General features: G+C 40.8%; 1 protein-coding gene across 3 annotated transcripts in view; it reads right to left on the bottom strand.

Moving 5' to 3' along the window:
• Positions 1 to 17,240, bottom strand: part of usp24 (ubiquitin specific peptidase 24) — a 47,467-nt gene that overhangs the window by 11,574 nt on the left and 18,653 nt on the right. For 2 of the 3 annotated variants that reach the window (XM_088077952.1, XM_088077954.1), the window contains 34 exons: positions 16,684 to 16,795; positions 16,505 to 16,581; positions 16,217 to 16,357; positions 14,793 to 14,846; positions 14,573 to 14,706; positions 14,379 to 14,445; positions 14,094 to 14,204; positions 12,994 to 13,092; positions 12,530 to 12,703; positions 12,345 to 12,430; positions 11,494 to 11,602; positions 11,138 to 11,284; positions 10,489 to 10,586; positions 10,287 to 10,382; positions 9,956 to 10,178; positions 9,703 to 9,865; positions 9,278 to 9,439; positions 8,201 to 8,271; positions 7,937 to 8,097; positions 7,794 to 7,855; positions 7,456 to 7,647; positions 7,245 to 7,359; positions 7,017 to 7,161; positions 6,801 to 6,920; positions 6,560 to 6,685; positions 5,522 to 5,620; positions 5,335 to 5,417; positions 5,102 to 5,243; positions 4,906 to 5,025; positions 4,574 to 4,788; positions 2,720 to 2,844; positions 1,927 to 2,068; positions 634 to 784; positions 434 to 529 (listed from right to left, as the gene is read on the bottom strand). In XM_088077952.1, coding sequence (XP_087934078.1) covers positions 434 to 529; positions 634 to 784; positions 1,927 to 2,068; positions 2,720 to 2,844; positions 4,574 to 4,788; positions 4,906 to 5,025; positions 5,102 to 5,243; positions 5,335 to 5,417; positions 5,522 to 5,620; positions 6,560 to 6,685; positions 6,801 to 6,920; positions 7,017 to 7,161; positions 7,245 to 7,359; positions 7,456 to 7,647; positions 7,794 to 7,855; positions 7,937 to 8,097; positions 8,201 to 8,271; positions 9,278 to 9,439; positions 9,703 to 9,865; positions 9,956 to 10,178; positions 10,287 to 10,382; positions 10,489 to 10,586; positions 11,138 to 11,284; positions 11,494 to 11,602; positions 12,345 to 12,430; positions 12,530 to 12,703; positions 12,994 to 13,092; positions 14,094 to 14,204; positions 14,379 to 14,445; positions 14,573 to 14,706; positions 14,793 to 14,846; positions 16,217 to 16,357; positions 16,505 to 16,581; positions 16,684 to 16,795 — 4,218 coding nt within the window. The remainder of the gene's footprint in view (positions 1 to 433; positions 530 to 633; positions 785 to 1,926; positions 2,069 to 2,719; positions 2,845 to 4,573; positions 4,789 to 4,905; positions 5,026 to 5,101; positions 5,244 to 5,334; positions 5,418 to 5,521; positions 5,621 to 6,559; positions 6,686 to 6,800; positions 6,921 to 7,016; positions 7,162 to 7,244; positions 7,360 to 7,455; positions 7,648 to 7,793; positions 7,856 to 7,936; positions 8,098 to 8,200; positions 8,272 to 9,277; positions 9,440 to 9,702; positions 9,866 to 9,955; positions 10,179 to 10,286; positions 10,383 to 10,488; positions 10,587 to 11,137; positions 11,285 to 11,493; positions 11,603 to 12,344; positions 12,431 to 12,529; positions 12,704 to 12,993; positions 13,093 to 14,093; positions 14,205 to 14,378; positions 14,446 to 14,572; positions 14,707 to 14,792; positions 14,847 to 16,216; positions 16,358 to 16,504; positions 16,582 to 16,683; positions 16,796 to 17,240) is intronic. The other variant, XM_088077953.1, reaches the window with a different exon arrangement.

The raw sequence follows: 17,240 nt of genomic DNA, 5'->3' as shown, positions 1-17,240 counted from the left end.
TCTTCTGGTGTATGATCAGTATTGTAAATCTAATTTTTTCTGCCCAGGAGACTTCAAGACATGCTAAGTGGTCACACTAAAAACTTTCAACTTCAGCCTGTTGAAGTTGTTTTATTCTGAAATATTTGCATTTTCAATACTGTGTAAATATTTCCTGTATGTTCTGGTTGTATTTCAGTAAACAGACTACTGAGAAATGAATATGTATAGCCTAAAACCTTTGCACAGTACTGTATGAGTTGCATCTACTTCAAAAAGTGCTGCCCAAAAGGGGAAAGCTAAATATAATGCAAGTGTAGAAGAAGATATTTGCCTCCTGGGATTTGAGAGAAACATTCATGACACATAGTTACAATATTTCCGATATAAATCAAGTTTAATATCACTGTGCAGCTCTGCTTTGTAAGTAAACACCAACAGTAGAAGCACATACTGCATTGACGGAGGCCAGTGAGAGGGTGAAGTTGAAGTAGTCGCTGTTGTAGACGTCTCTGTTCCTCATGAACTTGAGATTCTCGTCTCGCACCATCTGCACAAAACACAGATAAAGAGGCCAGACGGACATGCAAGTTAATAAAAAACAGAACAAATGTTGATAAATGTTGTGCACGTTAATTCTTGGTGCCACTTTACCTGATAGATGCTGGCGGGCATCTTCTCTACAAACAGGCCCTTCTTCTCTCCCTTGCGGACCAGGCGGGTGAGGAGGGTGAGCCGGTCGTTGTTGGCCCTCGGGGGGCGAGGAGAGGACTGTGGCGAAACATCAGGAGAGGACGGGGCAGATCTGGCGAAAAAGCATAGAGATACAGGCTAAATGATAACAGACCACTGCTGATGTTTTCTGGGTATGTTCCTAAATCCTGATTTGGAACCAATATGCATTTTCAACATTGTTTAAATGCCTTTAGCGTCTGTTAAATCAAAACTGAAACGTTCAACATCATATGCAGCAAGTTCCCAGCAGCTTTTTTTTTTATAGTCCAGTGAAAATTTTAATTTAAAAAAATGAATATATGAAATTAGCCCCCTGTGGTTTTACAAAATAAAAGTTCCTCCCATGCTGAGACTTCCTTCCATTCATTAATTTTATCTGTGATCATTAAATTAAATTGCCAATACAGATAATCAGCAAAATGCCAAATAAGGACCCTGATAAACAGCCAGGCTGATAATCTGTCATCCTAGTCCACTCAGCATGTGGCCGCCGGAGCTAACTGTGACAACTTTATATAATGCATGCGGCACAGCTGCAGGTATTGAAATTGTCCCTACCAGCTCTCTTACAATCCAGATGGTAGCAAACATGACTCACCCCTTTTCTCATGAACATGAAATTCATTTTAAAACGCTGTTGGTCAAAATGAGACCAAACTTTTCTATGGATGTTTGTTTCTGAGCCATGATGAAGGCCAAAATATGGCTCTGTATTTAACCAAGGTGAGGAATCAGCAGTGGATGACAACATAAAACAACCAATAAAACAGGTTGTGAATTACTGCAACCACAAGAAAGCATACAGAGCATACAGCCATAAGTACGCACACAAATTATTAGGCTGACAGGTCCAGTAGTATGTGAGATTATCTGTGGACAGACAGTTACATACATTCACACACAAGGACAAACATGGACCCGTCCAATCTTACGCCTGTCTGACGCAATAATAAAGAACTGTATTCCTCCGCACATGAATCACATCTTAATGTGTGTTTTAGTGGCTGCAATGTTTCATAAAATGTTCAGCTCTATCCAACAGATTAAACCAGTTCTATAGATCATCAGAGAGGAGCCGTCTGTTGAAGACAGATGACCTACAGTGCTTTTATTCTGCTGACTGCTGCACACTGCTGATACATTATAAATGACATGATGAGAATGTTTATGAGGTGAGTGTGTAGTGTAGTGTGTGATAGGAGGTTCACTCACAGTGTAAGGTCCTCAGCCTCCTGCCTCATGATGCTGACTCGGCTCTTTTTGGGCAGGACGGGCGAGTTCTGGTCGCTGATCTTTTGATAGAACAACATGTAGGCGTTCCAGTACCTCCTCCGAACATCAGGGTAGGGGTTGGCTGCACACACACACACACATACACACATACAAATCAAGGTTATTTTGTGTGTGCATGAGAAAACAATATGTGCTGAGCTTCATATATTTTTAAAGTCCCCTTTTATTCAAAGACGTGTTTCGCATATTGTTTCAAGTTGACCTCCAATGTGCAGAATGATGCATGTGCAGACTTTAACACTAGGAGGCAGATTTCACAATGTGCTTAAAGCTGAGTATAAAGATATGTACATAACATATGAAGATATAAAGTTACTATATTGCATTGTGATATGAGACTTTATCCCGTCTTAAATATTGGATATTGATGTACTGAAATATGTAATAAATGTTTTTTCCTGATTTTAAAGGTTGCATTACAGTAAAGTAATGTGCTCAGACAGTTCTACTTGTTTTAATAATTGCCTTTATCCACTTAGTCATTTTACTAATGATTACTGATCATCAACGGAATTGTGTTAATTTAATATATAAATATTTTATTTAAAATATTTGATTATATATTATGAATATATATCATATAATATATATCATGAATGTTTCAGAGATTTTTAATTAGATAACTAAACTTTTTATGGGGTGTTTGGGATTTATTGTCAGTTCTTGAATGCTCTTTTTTACACGAATGTTAGAGTTCATGAATGTTACTTACACTGGTCGTAAACTTTGGGACGGTACTCTCCACCAAAGCACTCGTACTCCAAAGTTTCGTCGTTCATATCAAACTCCTCCACCACGTTGTCGTTGAACTTGTACCAACGTCCACGAGCACTGCCACTGAGAGATAAGGATAAACAAAGATGGCAGGAGGGCAAAGGAGGCACAAGCAAAATATCAGATAAGATTCAGATTCATCAAAATATTCTATCAGAGCTGGACTTTCAGCATTAAACTTAAATAATAATAAATAAGACATGTACACAATGTTTTGTGTGGCAGACAGGGCAAAACCAGGCTCCTTTCTCCCACAACATTTAGCCATTTCTGCTTTACTAAATAGTTTACAGTGAAACAGTGCATGACAATTAACACTGGATTATTGTATGTAGCACAACTGATCCACGTACTGCCTACTCATACTGCGTAAACTAAACCTAGTTGAGGGGAGAATTAAATCACAGCTCAAGAAATAGTTGTCAAATTATTTGTAGTTACATAAATGCAGGATGTTTTATTGCCTGTGTGTTGTTTTTAAAGTTAAATGTCATTTTTGCAGGACACTTTTGTGTTCAATCTGCCATATTGTGCTATAATAGAGGACCATAATGAAAATAAACCCTTGGGCTTTTTGTGTATTTTAATCCACTACAATTATACATGATTATATATTCTGTGATTATAATCAGCCTGTCATGTATGTTTTAAATATTGCTAAATAAATCTATTCATCTACTGCAGAGCAGGTTTGCCACAGGGGCATGGTGGTTAAACAAATCAGTCTAACTGTTGACTTGTTTAAAAGGTCTAAACACACAGAGATCTCTTACTGGCATCAACAATGACGGGCGTCACAACAGCTCTGGAAAAGAGCTGCAACAACTAATTAATTAGTTGTCAACCATTAAGTTACTCACCTTATTTGATAATCGATTTATTGGTTTAAGTTTTTTTTTTTATTTCAAAAGTCAAAAATCTCTTATTCCAGCTTATTAAGGTGAATGTTTTCTGTTTTCTTTACTTCTCTGTGTCACTAAACTTTGGGTTGAAGAAAAATAAAAATATATTTCAAGACATCGTGTTTGGCTTTGAGAAACACTCATCAACATTTTTCTGACATTTTAGAGACCAAACAACTAATTTAGAAATCAACAAAATAACCAACAGATCAATCAACAATAAAAATAATCATCAGTTGCAGCCTTGCTCCAGAATGTGTCTACATTTCTGGAAAGAGATCACCATTCTGGGAACAGGCTTCATGGTAGTCTCAGGCGAAGATAGGAACAAACGAGTGAGCAAGAGGAGGATGCCAAATATTAGCTCCTGTGGTCTCTTTATGTTCCACTTCTCCAGTGAGCAATCCTGCCTTCCAGAGCCAGACATCTGGAGATGCTTACAAACTAAACCAGGACAGCCCACACAAAGTCTGATGCTGCATTCATGTGCCCCAAGGAGGTCCTGGAAAACTACAGCAACAGATTACCGTGCTCCACTAATCACTGGTTATGTGATTCTTATGTAAAGTACGAAAAGCGGCTGGAAAATACAACCAGGGAACTTTTGTAGCATGTAGTTCTGACAAGATTCAAGATTCAGTTTTGTTGTCATTTCACTGCATATTCGCATACACAGAATGAAACGAAATGCCGTTCGTCATCAGCTCAGTGCAGAGCATTTGTGTTCTGTGCGAATTAAGAAGTCAGTAAAAACAAACAATATCAAATCCCAAAACAAACAGACATTTCAGACAAAAAGTGCAAGAAAATGAAAACAAAAATGCTTTGGATTTTCAGAGAATGTTTAAATCCTTAAATGAGGATGGTTTTCTGACTGCAGTGCCTCTTACCGTCTATCTTTGATGAAGGAGTAATAGTGACCGGCATGTGCCTGACCACTGTGGACGACAACTCCCACGAGTTCATAGTTCTCAGAAATCGTGACTTTCTTCCTAGGTGACCCTCCTGAGGTCCCGTCACCTCGACCCTCGCTGCCCTCTCCGCTGCAGTCTTGGCGAGCCATTCCAGAGACTGTGTAAGGCTCCATGTTCAACACCCAAGGGAACTGTGCAACAAAAATACAAAATACATTTAAATCATATTCATAATTCAGAGTTTTGACATGCTGCAGCACAATCTGGGTGAGCGCAATAAATAAATATGCGAGTGACTGGTTCCATACCCGAATCTGTTCATCATATTTGATAGAGCGTCCACTTTCCCAGTCGAAGCCGAAGCGCATGAGGTGAATACAGAGAACGCTGGGCAGAGATTTGATACATGTCCTCTTCACAGTGGTTCTCTGTGCAGATGAACAAATTGTGAGTATGCATGATATTGGTGTTGTAGAATAAAAGCATGCACATCACTATACACACCTTCTCCTTGCATTTCTCACAGTAGTAGGCGTTGCTGCCCTCAAGCACCTCCCCTCTGACGAACTGGTCCAATGAGATCTCTAAGCTTTGACATGACGTCACTCCGAGGTTCAAAGCCATGAATGTTTCTTCACGCTCATAGCTGTATAATAAAAGGTCAAATAAACCTGTGATGTGTTTTAAAATGAAACAAAAGTTCTGGGTTTCAAGAACATATTAAAAAAAAGGCTTACCGGTGAGGACAGTCTTTACAAATCTTTTGGTCGGAGAAGATTCCCTGAAATGTGTTTTTGAAGATCTGTTCTCGACCCATTTTCTAGTGAAGAAGAGATCTACTGTTAATATTATCATAACCAGTTAGGTATTGTAAGAACTTAGCTGGTGTTTTGGGTTTTTTTAAATGGGTGTGGCGAACTTTACCTTGAGATGCTCATCAAGCTGATCCACCAAACTAGTAAAGAACTCATAAGCATCCTGCTGCTCTCTTACGTACAGCTCCTTGTTCCACATCTTGAAGATCTGCATCAGAAATGACACATTTGCAGGATATCAATGTTTGTTTTGGGGATAACTACACTGTCCATCTGACTGATCTTAATGCTAAGAGAGAAACAGCTGAAATATTTGTAAATATATTTGACAAGTCTTTTAGACTTTGCAGTCATGATGTTCAGAATGATGTGCAGCAAATTTACATTTTAAAACACACTAATGAGGAACAGAAAGACAAATAGTCTTGGTCTCAAGACCACTTTTAGAGGGTCTCTGTCTCGTCTCGGAATCAAACACATTTTGACTCTGTCTCGTCTTGGTCTCTAACATAGCAGACTCACAAGATTTATTTGTTAACAAATTACTGTGACTGGATGTTAAACCTCCTTCTTCAAATCCAGCCAATCACGTGGACGACATGAAGAGAACAATCGACTGCAATCAAGTTTTCTCGGTCTCGGCACGCTCTAGTCTCAGTCAAGTCTTGGTCTCGGTTAGTATTGTCTTGACTACAACAAAAGAAATTACATTATCACAGGCCTGTGGGACAACCTAACTTAATTTGTATTTAGTCGACAAAAACATCCATGGTTTCCACTAATTTTTTAACGTCACATTTTGGCGCCTCATTGAACCCCTTCATGCACCACAACGCGCATTAAGAAAAGAAGTTGAAGCCAGCTCAATTTTGATTTGTAGCGCATCACGCCCATCTGCAGCAAAAAGCGCCAATTTGTAGCTTTATGTCACCTGCTTCCATTGAAAATGATCTGTAACCTATTGCTGTGTCAGTAAGTGGTGTGAACATAGTAAAAGTCTGACAGCCTGGAGAAAGAGGCTGTTTTGACGGTACAATGCGCGACCTTCTGCAAGAGATAGGAGGTTGAAGAGTCAAATTTCAAAGTTATCAGTCAAAGTTGAAATGTTGTACGAATTACAGTCAATGCACACTGAAGTCTTTATTACCTTCCAGAAGTTCTCAGGTACATAGTACTGCAGTTTGCTCTCCATCAGGTGGCCAAACAAAGACTGGACCTGGTAGAAGACGCTCTCTTCTGGCTGATCTGTGTCGTCCTCGATGGACAGGAAAGCCTTCAAACCAAAAACACACACTCTCACTAATATTGGATTCACTTGGACCAGACTCAAAGAGCAGATGTCCTCTGCTGACTACAGAAAGTGAACGGCACATAGGAAACATGTGTACCTCTGGTAGTCCGGGCTGCATGTAGAGCTGCTGAAACACAGCATTCATGTAACATGTGGCCCCACCGTTCTTCAACCCAACAAAACCTGAGACTGACCGACTCTCTACGGGGGGAAGATACTGAAAGAAACACACAGAGTTAGATTGAAAGCAAAATTATGATTTAACCATATTCAAATATTTTTGTAAGATATATTATTGTAATCAGTGCCTTACATCAAACTCCTTGCAGAGGGATGGATCAGACTGATGGTGCATGGACATGAGCTCTCTGGTGATCAGGCGGAGGTTCAGGAGAGAGCTGTCCGCCAGCATCACCAGCACCTCGTAGGCTGCCAGTCTGCTGCTGGCTGTGCTGCACCTGACCAAACCACGATGAAGGATTAGATGAGTTCACAGGAGAAAAATAAAATGTAACTGATGGATAAATTTAACATGTCATACTTGGGGTGAAAGTCATGGCTGGGGGCTGGTGAGGGTGTGGGGTTGGAACTGTTGATGATGATGCGCGAGGCTCGAAACAGGAAGTCATCCAGCAACTGCTGGATCAAAGATGGACCTGAAGAAAAGAGTTTTCACATTACATATTTTTATACATTTCCAAATGTGTGTAATGGGTGGAGATATGTATGCGTGCGTCCTTGCGAGCGCTCACCCAGATGCTCCTTCTCATTGCCGCAGAGTGAGAGCAGCGTCTTGATAAGGCGGAGGTGTCCTGCCAGGAGGATGTTGTCCGCCTCACTGGTCTCCATCTCAGAGCTCCAACTAGGCTCAAAGTTGTCAAGCCAAGAGATTTCGTCCTCCAGCATGGTGGCTGCACTCACTTTTAACACCTCCATCTCTGACGCTGGAGGAGGCGGTGAGAGGAGAGGGACGATATGAGGCAGAGAGGAAGAAAGAAATAAAAAAGTGATGATAAGGTGACCTGAAAGGGCTCAAACAGGAGGCTACAACCTCTCTATGAAATCTATTTTTACAATGTGAGGAGCTTACTGGTTAGATCATCCAGAAGCTGGCATCTAAGGTCAAAATACTCTGTGCACTGAGACAGCAACCTGAGAAGAAAAACAACATCAGCGTGAGACCTCTACAAAAGTTTCAGGGCCTTATATCTTGTGTGTTTCCTGCTTAAGTACCTCTGGTTGACGCCTCTCATGATCGACGTGGGACTCCATAATGGCAGCTGAGCGGTCAGAATGACCGAGAGGAGGAACAAGTTTGGTTTCTGGACTTCGGCGAAGGCCGAAGTATCAGACTGACTCAGAGTGTACAGCTGATCACAAGCGACACGGCGGATCTAGACGGAGGGACAGAGACCGCACGTGTAAACACACACTGCAGTGTTAGGTATTTATTTCTTCTGTGTGCAGTCTGTTAAACAAAAAGATGGTGTTGTTTACCTCTCCGCTGGGAGATCCCAGCAGAATGTCGATGATGAAATCATTGACGGAGGGAAGGTTGTAAAAAGAACCTGGAGAGAGAAACCAACCACGGGATTTAGTTTCATTGCAGAAGTCTGGCAAACACAGCAACCTACATACTGAAGGAAATGAACAAACTACAGCATTATTCCAGTTAGCGGTGTATACGGACATTTTCTGTACTTTAAATTATATTTTTCATTTTATATTTTGAATTGCTTCTATATTTTTTATCTTATTTTATTTAAAGTTACTATTTTTATTCTTTTTCTGTGTCCACGTGTATCTGTCCTCCGTGCAATGAAACCCGATTCTGATTCTGATCCAGATACCCCAGTTTAGGAGCCATGGTTCAGTGTGAGTTAGGTTTAGCGTTAAAAACAAAAAATGCCTATCTTTTAATTTATTTTGAACAGGCAGTATTAAAAGTGTTAACGACAGTCAACATCTTTCTGTGGGGGACTGAGGTGACACTGGCAACTGGTAAACTTTTTTTTTTTAAATAAATATAAGGAAACTGGCTAATTAAAATTCAATGAAATATGGAAAAGGGGGGTGGGACTTCTTTACACTCCTTTTTCGAATATGTAGACCAAATCATCACGTTTGACAATTTCTTCAGCTTTCCATTTGTAAATAATTACTTTTTTTGTCTGTCTTCGTGTTTATATAATCATTCCTCAATTATTTTTACACATTTGAAATAAACCAAATCAAATCAAAATAAAGAACATTTAAACAGTCCTGTATCACACTTTACAAACACAGAACAAACACTTTCCCAAAAACAACAGGTCACATGGGCAATAAAACTGAAAAAAAACTCTAATGCCGTGAAAATGAAAATACAACATTTTTTTTTCTTTTTTCTAACTGTATGAGGAGGAGTGTTACAATTAGTTCCACCGTCGGCTGTATGGCTAATGCAGTGGGGATATGGAGTTGGGCTGCAGTTTGTTGTTTCTTTTCCTATTAATTGACACATCTGAGTGTCACCATCAAGTGAATTATCTTAAAAAGCGAGCGTGTGTGCTTGTAGTGTGTTTGTGCTCTTACACAGCTGCTGACAGCGTAACTGCAGACAGGTGACCAGCAGTGAAAGAGCCTCGCGGGCGATGATGGCATCTTTGATGGAGACACTCTGCTGTCTCACACATATCCCTGCATGCAATGCTGTTGGCGTGGTCTCCCCCTCACTGCTGGAGCTGCAATTACTTCCTGCAAACAAACACCAGACATTTGTTTTACTTTTGTTTCTTTTGTTTGTAGCACTGGAATTGCTTTGACCGTGAGCTGCTGACAACAAAACAGAAAATGCGTATCAGGAATGAAGCTCTGCAGGATGGTTACCACACCTATTGACTGTAAATATCCAGTTGGCATAACAAGTTCTCAGCTTTTGTATGAATGCACCTTGTAGGGGTTGAGAGAAGCTAGCACCCACATTAACAATGATAGCCAGTTTTCTGTGTTTTTTTTACCTGTGCTGCTGACTCGGGTACGGACCCCCTGTGGCAGAAGAGAGCTGTGGGTCTCTCTGATTGGCTGCGGGCTGCCAACCAGATCTAATCGGCCGGCTGCAGCCGCCCAGGTCAGACGCATGAAACAGGCCACGGTGGAGGTGAAGTCCCCCACCTCCATGGTCTAGAGAGAGCGAACAAGATCAATCTGGGTGCTGAATAATAGGTGGATTTGTCATGGAAACAGCTCCATACTGACAGTGTTTGTTGGTACCTGAATAGCTACGCGAGCAGCCGGTATGATCTCCTCCACTCTTATGGAGGAGCGCTCGGACAGAGACATCTGTCTGTAGGAGGACTTCTCTGGAGTTCCACACAGAGACAGCTGTCGTCCAGTCCGTCCAGCGTTACGGAACGGGCGGGATGACAGCGCCTCCCCATCCCTGATGACATCATCGTCAAGCACTGCAGGCATGCTCTGGCCAACCAGAAGAAACCTGCAAACAAAGCCAGTTGAGTATGAAGTCTAACTTTGTACGTGTCCAAAACTGTACATCCAAAATATTCATCCATGTTTGAGTGTTCGGGGGAGGCATTTTTTGCACCTGGCCAGCTGAAGACAGATTGAGTAGACTCCTTGTCTGGTCTCATAGTCCACCTCTGATGGGATGGAGTCTCTCTGCATAACATTCACCACCAGACTTCAAAGAAAACAGAGATACTCCGGTCAGAGCTAAAAATAAAAACTTTGTAACGCAGCTGGACAAGTCTGAATATTTCTCTAACAGGTCTGTTCTGCTCTGTTACCTGAGGCCTCCTGCTTTAAGGAAGTTCTCACAGAAGGACTTGCTGCTGGTTTTGGCCATCTCATCATCCGAAGTGGGCATTAGCTTTGAACTCAACACCTGATACAAAGAGAAAACAGGGAGGAAAACAGATGTTAACATTTTTAATCTGCCTTTAAGTTTGAGAGATCACGTCATTAATGTCTCTCTTTTAGTGGGGGGTTAATCCTCATACTCTTTTTCTGTCATCTCAATAAAAAAAAGTGTTTTTCATCATTTCTTGATCATTTCATAAAGAAATTTAAAAAATCATATTTAAAATAAAACCAACTGTAAGTAGCACAAGTAAACAGATGGAACTGAAGTCTCACCAACTGGTTTAAATATCAATTATTATTATTAATTCAGCTGGCTACAGAGTGGTTTGAGATGATGGTGCATGCAAATTAAAAAAAGGGAGGGGGGGTTGATTGTGACCACTTTCATTATAATGACCTGATAACAAAACTTTTGCCATAATATGAGGCTGCAATATGTAGTTCATTTGAATTTCAAGGATTTTTCAAATACTCAGATATTTTCAAGATTTTCCAGTAGTTGATTTTTCTAACCCTGCTCAAAATTCAAGCATCTTTTGCGAACCCTGTGTGTCAATGATAACGTGTGTGTACCTCCAGGTTGTAGAGCACTCTGAAGGTGGACATGCCCGGGGCCGAGGATCTGAAGAGAGACTCCAGGATGGATGCGGCACTGGGCTGGTGCTGCTGCTTTGCGGCCATAGATGGAGATCGAGAGCCTGTTCCCTGGAAGAGTGTTTTCTGCAGAATAGAGACACAAAGAAGGGAGTTTATAAAATAACAGAGACAGACATGGAAGAGTAGAGATGGTGTAAAACGGAGGCAACACTCTTATAGACAGAGGTGTTCAGATCACAAGCATCAAGTAAGAATAAGTATGTAAAGAGCAGAGAGCTTCAGTCATGACAGTCGCCACTTCGCCAGAACACATTACAGACAATCTGACGTACCTGGTGGCTCCAGACGCTGGATTCTTTGGGAACAAAGTTGTCGAGCGCATCCTGCACCTCTGGATCTGTTGGAATCAGCAGCAGCAGCTTCCTCACACGAAGAGTGATCCTGGAAATTAAAAAAACCCAGTGGTAAATATACAGGCCTTTCTTTCTGCAGGCAAAAGTGTCCCAAAAGTTGTTTTGTTTTTCTAAAACAGAGAGAACTAAATCAGAATCAGATACAACTCTGAATTTTTGCAAAGCGACCTCAGTTTGTCATTTATTACAGTTCTGCACTGGCGGGACTCAATCGGTAAAGACAAATGTATAAAAGCAAAAAAAAAATGTTGTCAAAAGTAGCCCCTAAATTCCTGAAATTTGGATGAAATCTGTTTCAGTGAAGTCATTTACGTCACAATGCCTCCAATCTTGGCTCCAACTCTCTATACACACACCTCCTCCGTATGCTCCACAAAAAGCCATAATTAAAAATTTGGCTCTATTTTCGCTCATCCTCGTTATCGTCTGCTCACAAATTAGCTGGCTTTTTCTGCACAATAACTTATTAATTAAACCCTAATCACTGACTTCGGTGGCTTCATTGTTTATACTTTTTACTCCAGTTCTACTTTTTAATCCTTATGACAAAAAATTGAAAACATCTGCACAACAGCATGCTGTGTGATATGTTTTTGTTATTGTTCCACTGCAGTGTAGGAGTGTGGGCAGTTATCCCTGAAATCTAGTGAAAAACAAAACATTGAAAAACAACATGAAACGCTAAAGAAAAAGTCAGAGATGACCAATAAATCTGAAGTGAGCGCTAAAGCTCGTAGTATGAATGTATCCTTAGAATTGTAGTGTCTCACCTGGTTTCGTCGAGGTTAGCCAGCTGGTAAAGCATCTCAAACACATTACACACCAAAGCCATCACCACACCAGGAAGGGACTTCTCCTGGAGACAGAAAAAAAAATGGCCACAGTGTGTCAGAAATGATGTAAGCCTGAGTGTGACCAGAGTTTTGTTAGTACACAGTCATGTCTGAGCTGGTACCTGCTCCAAGGCGTAGGCAGAGTTGAAGACAGCAGAGCTGGAGCTGCTGGAGGCGGAGGCTGAGGACTCGGAGCTGCCAGAGGGAGTGCCAGTGCCTGAGCTCTTCACAGTCAAGCTCTGCTCATCGCTGAAGCCAAGCTGGGACAGCAGCTTCTGGTCCCGATTCATGGTCAACTAACACATTATGGAGGAGCAGTGAAGGGACGGAGTGAGAGAAAAACAGGGATGGAGGTTGTTTGAGGCTGTGTTTCCCCTGCCACACGATCGACCCACCGACAAAGACGAGGTGGCCGAAAGTTTTTACAGTGCATCGAGTTGTAGTTTGAAATGTTCATTGGCTTCAGGGGAAACACGTGATTGGGGGAGGAGTACAACACTTTGTTGAAGGCATGACAGGTACAATTGTATGTTTAAAGCAAAAGAGAAACAGAGTCCCTGTCACTTTCAGAGTGGTCAACACTTACCACGCTGTCATTGGCAAAGATCTGGACATTATCCACCGGACAGCTCAAGTGCTCCGATATCTTCCACCGGATACTTCCTATTGTCTCATTACTGTGGGTCTGCAGGACACACACACACACACAGAGCAGGGTTATTTCCTCTGTAGATGTAAATCTACACGATAAAGGTGTATCAAACAGCTCTGAGGCCACATCCCCACAAATGGGTTTTCTTTTTAAAATGCTGTTTTTGAAACAAATACAGTTTCCGTACAAAGCAGCTTTTTAGCTCCGTCACAGAAATAACCTCCATAATTTCCATATATAACACCCAAAAAATGCATAGCACATTACCATTGACATACCATTACCATTGACATCCCCTACCTTCTGGAACTATCTCCCCGGGTCCATCAGATTTTCCGAGTCCTTGGACTGTTTTTAGCATCTACTTAAACCCAACCTTTAAAGGCAAGCCTTCCTTTAGATCCACTCCATGTGTTTGTTTGTTTTGGTCTTGTCTGTCTCTCATTCTACTATTTTCCACATTGTAATTTATTGAAACTCAATTATTTTAAGTGTGTGTACGTGTTTGTGAAGTGCTTTGTAACTGCATATTCTAAAAAAAATGCTATATAAATAAAGCTCTGCTTGCATATCAATGTAAACAGTAATTGTCTGTTCTGCTGCTGGTTGCTCAGTTACAAAAAATACTTCGGAGAGGGCAAAAAATAAAACTAGAAATGTCTGTTTTTGGACTGACAATGAGGTGGAATTACTACTGAGAGAAACTCGAGTATAACCCACACAAGAAGGATAAAATCACAAATGGTATGCAGAACTAGCTATAACATTTTGACTTGACACACTGTGACTGATAAGACCTTATCAAGATGTGGATGTGGGCATCTGTGTTTTCAGAAGTCTCAGTTTACACACATTTAGAGTAAAATGGAAACCCACAGTTTTTTAAATTAAAACAGGGTCAACAGTATTTTCAAAGGTCTCTCAGGGTTTCCAAAATGCTTGAATGGTGTAGATGCTAGACTTAAACGTAGCAATGCTTACAAGTCTTAAAACAAAAACGTATTAGTGTGGATGTGACCAAAGAAAAGTCTTACCTCTAAGGTGAAAGTGTCTTTGGTTGACTCATAGGTGATGTGAAGAGTGACGGGGTGTCCGTTGAACGAGGCCCCGTGAGGTAGAATTGTGCGAGGAACTGAGTACATGTCCTAAAGAGAAAAGCACACAAATTTAAAAAAATGCTTTATCTTGCTAATGCTAATGCTAAATCATCTTGTGTTCTTATGGATTGTGTTAATACTATCCTTGGTTCTCATATATTACTAATATATTTACAATTAAAATGACATTGAGACCCTTACAATGAATAAAACAGAGCTTACCTCTATAGTGATGACGTAGCGTTCAGCCAGTAGCAGCAGTCTTTCGATTATCACCAGCTTAGTGGATCTAGATTTGAACATCAACAGTGTTTTACTTGTGTTTTATACAAGTCAAAAATTAATTCAATCTCTGTGGTGAGTTAGAATACTGTTAAACAATCGTGTTTTAATAGGTTTAGTAACTATGCTCTTACCCAAACCCCCCTCTGTACCTGGATGGTGATTGTACAGATGTGGCCACAGTCGGCATGGCAGTGGCCGTCAGCATCTTTGTTGCCCTAGTAACAGCATGTGTCAAAGTAGGCCCACCCAGGGCCGAGCTGGCTGCCTGAAAAAAACAGAAGCAGGATTTCAGATGTTGATTTTTGTGAAATGCCAGAATCACTCCTAACGGTAACATATTCAGCTACTCACCTCCAGGCGCTTGTAACAATCAGCTATAAACTTCTTGTGCAAAGACACAGAATCCTGCAAGGAAACAGAAGTCAATATTACACATTGTTTAACTTTTAATGAGAGACAGCTTTAGCTTTCATTAGATAGGACAGAATATTAAACTTGAAAGGGGGAGAGGGAGGGGATGAAACCCAGCAAAGGGTCACAGGTTGGAGTTGAACCCATGGGCGCTGCAGCGAGGACGACACCTTTGCACACGGGACGCCCGCTCCATGTGATGATGGCTTTAAGCAAGATTGCAGCATCTTAAAAGGGGACCTATAATGCTCATTTTCAGGTTCATACTTCATACATAGTATTTTTGGATTTCTACTAGAGCATGTTTACATGCTTAAATGTTCAAAAAACACTTTATTTTGCTCATCCTGTCTCTGCTGCAACACCTGTATTCACCCTCTGACTGAGAGGCTCTGTTATAGAGCCTGCTCTTACAGCCCCCCTACCAAAAAAAGCTTAGTCTGCTCTGATTGGTTGGTGTTTCCGGGTCTTCTGCATCTCGGTGTCTCTGCACGGTCATTAAAGGCAGCCCATTGACTGTAACGAAGAATGGCAGCACTTTTTACCGTAAAAAAACACAAATAAAACCTTCTAAAACAAAATCTTCGCAACCGCACATGTTCTCACAGGAATAAGATGTGAAATTGGGGAGAAATTAACAACATTATTACAGCTAAGATTACAGGTTTCCTGACTGGGTGAAGCTGATGACAGATAATGCTTTCTGTGAACTAATGATTGCTAAAATATAAAATCAGGTTTTGCAACATTTTTTGGAATTGTATTCATGGTGGAAACAGATGCCTCTTATTTATTTTTATCTTTCTTTCATCACTCAAAGGGGCATCGTATCTAGCATGTAACAAATGATGATATGCCTATATATATAGCAGTGTATGCAACGTTAACACTTTCAGTGCCAATTCCATCGTGAGATTATGTCAGCCTGTCATGAAAGTGGAAATTACTGTTGAAAACAGAGTTTTCAGAACAATCAAAGCCAGAGGTTTTTGCACACAGAGATACATTTTCATAGGATTATTTATTTGTCTATTTTGTCCCTAAATAGATGCAGATAGATAGGGAAGAGGGGAGCGAGACAGAGGATGATATGCAGCCAAGGGCCATGGGTTGAATTCAAACCTGGGCTGCTGCTGAGGACTCTGCTCTATAAGGAAGCCTCACGGGTGATTACTTTTAAATGTCAACCTAATTATTTGAAACTTTGGCAACTTTTAAAAACAAACATCCAACATTGTAGCATCATATGAGCAACAGAAAATAAGGAAAAGCATAATAGGTCACCTTTAAGTTACTGTTTTTCGCAGATAGTGAGACACACATGAGGAAACTGCTGGAACTGCTGTGCACACACACATACTGACCTTCTTCATCTTGGGATTGAGGTTGGTGTAGCTATATGTGATAATTAGCTGGATTGCTTCATTGGCTATCTCTTCATCTGGGGTTTCCATGGCGATGCGCCAGATAAAATCCATCCCTGCCAGGTCAAGGCGCTCCACACACTGAAATCAGATAATGTGAGTTTAAATGTTAACCAAAATGTTTTTCATCTCTATGATTATTTCCAGCGCACTTCAGCTTTCAGTGACAATAAAAGTAGCTGTCGACGTCACTGGTTAAGAAAAACAGAAGCATGAGTAATAACTGACCAGCTGAGTTCCCTGGCGTTTGAGGCGATGGTCACACAGATTCACATTCTCAAAGAACGTCTTGAACAGATTGAAACCTGGGAGAAAGACATAAAAGAAGTTTACTGCCGTGTCACAGTGTCATTTATAAACTAATCCTGAAAGGCTGTAATGCTGTAAATAGTTGTTGAGTCTCTCACCATTCATGGTGATCTCATAGGGTTCCAGTTTTAGGATCTTCTCCTTGAAGAGCTGCTGCTGAACATCACTCTCGAGGTCATGTTGTCCTTTGGTGAACCACTCAAAACACATCTGAACAAATCGAAACACATCATGTTAAGGTTACTGAATCTTGGATACAGAACTTGTGTGTTCTTCAGAAGGTAATCTGCATATTTTTCCTGTTAACAAGGAGCAGCTGTTGCAGTAGTTAGTAGCAGTTTAGTTTGTTAGTTAAAATGCAAACATGTACACTGAACTATGCAAAGGCCAGATTCCACACTGAGGCAGAGGAAGGTTGCTCAGGGTCAATGCAACAAATTAAATCAGTCAGATCAATAAAATTAGACACAGACTAGACAACTGATCTGTGCACAGTGCCTCTTCTGACTGCTCCATTTTATTCAGTTTGGCTCAGCTTCTTTGATTTTTGACTAAAATGTACAGCAAACAGCAAATAATGACAAATCAAGGAACAGTGAGGAGTAACGTAAGGATTAAATTGGCAGTTTACAAAAAAGGTGTTGAATAGTTAATT

Source organism: Plectropomus leopardus, chromosome 5, assembly GCF_026936395.1.
Source record: "Plectropomus leopardus strain MGB_pleo_1.0 chromosome 5, ASM2693639v1, whole genome shotgun sequence".
Lineage (NCBI taxonomy): Eukaryota > Metazoa > Chordata > Actinopteri > Perciformes > Serranidae > Plectropomus > Plectropomus leopardus.
The sequence above is the reverse complement of the archived record's forward strand: the minus strand, read 5'-3'. Positions and strand labels throughout refer to the sequence as shown.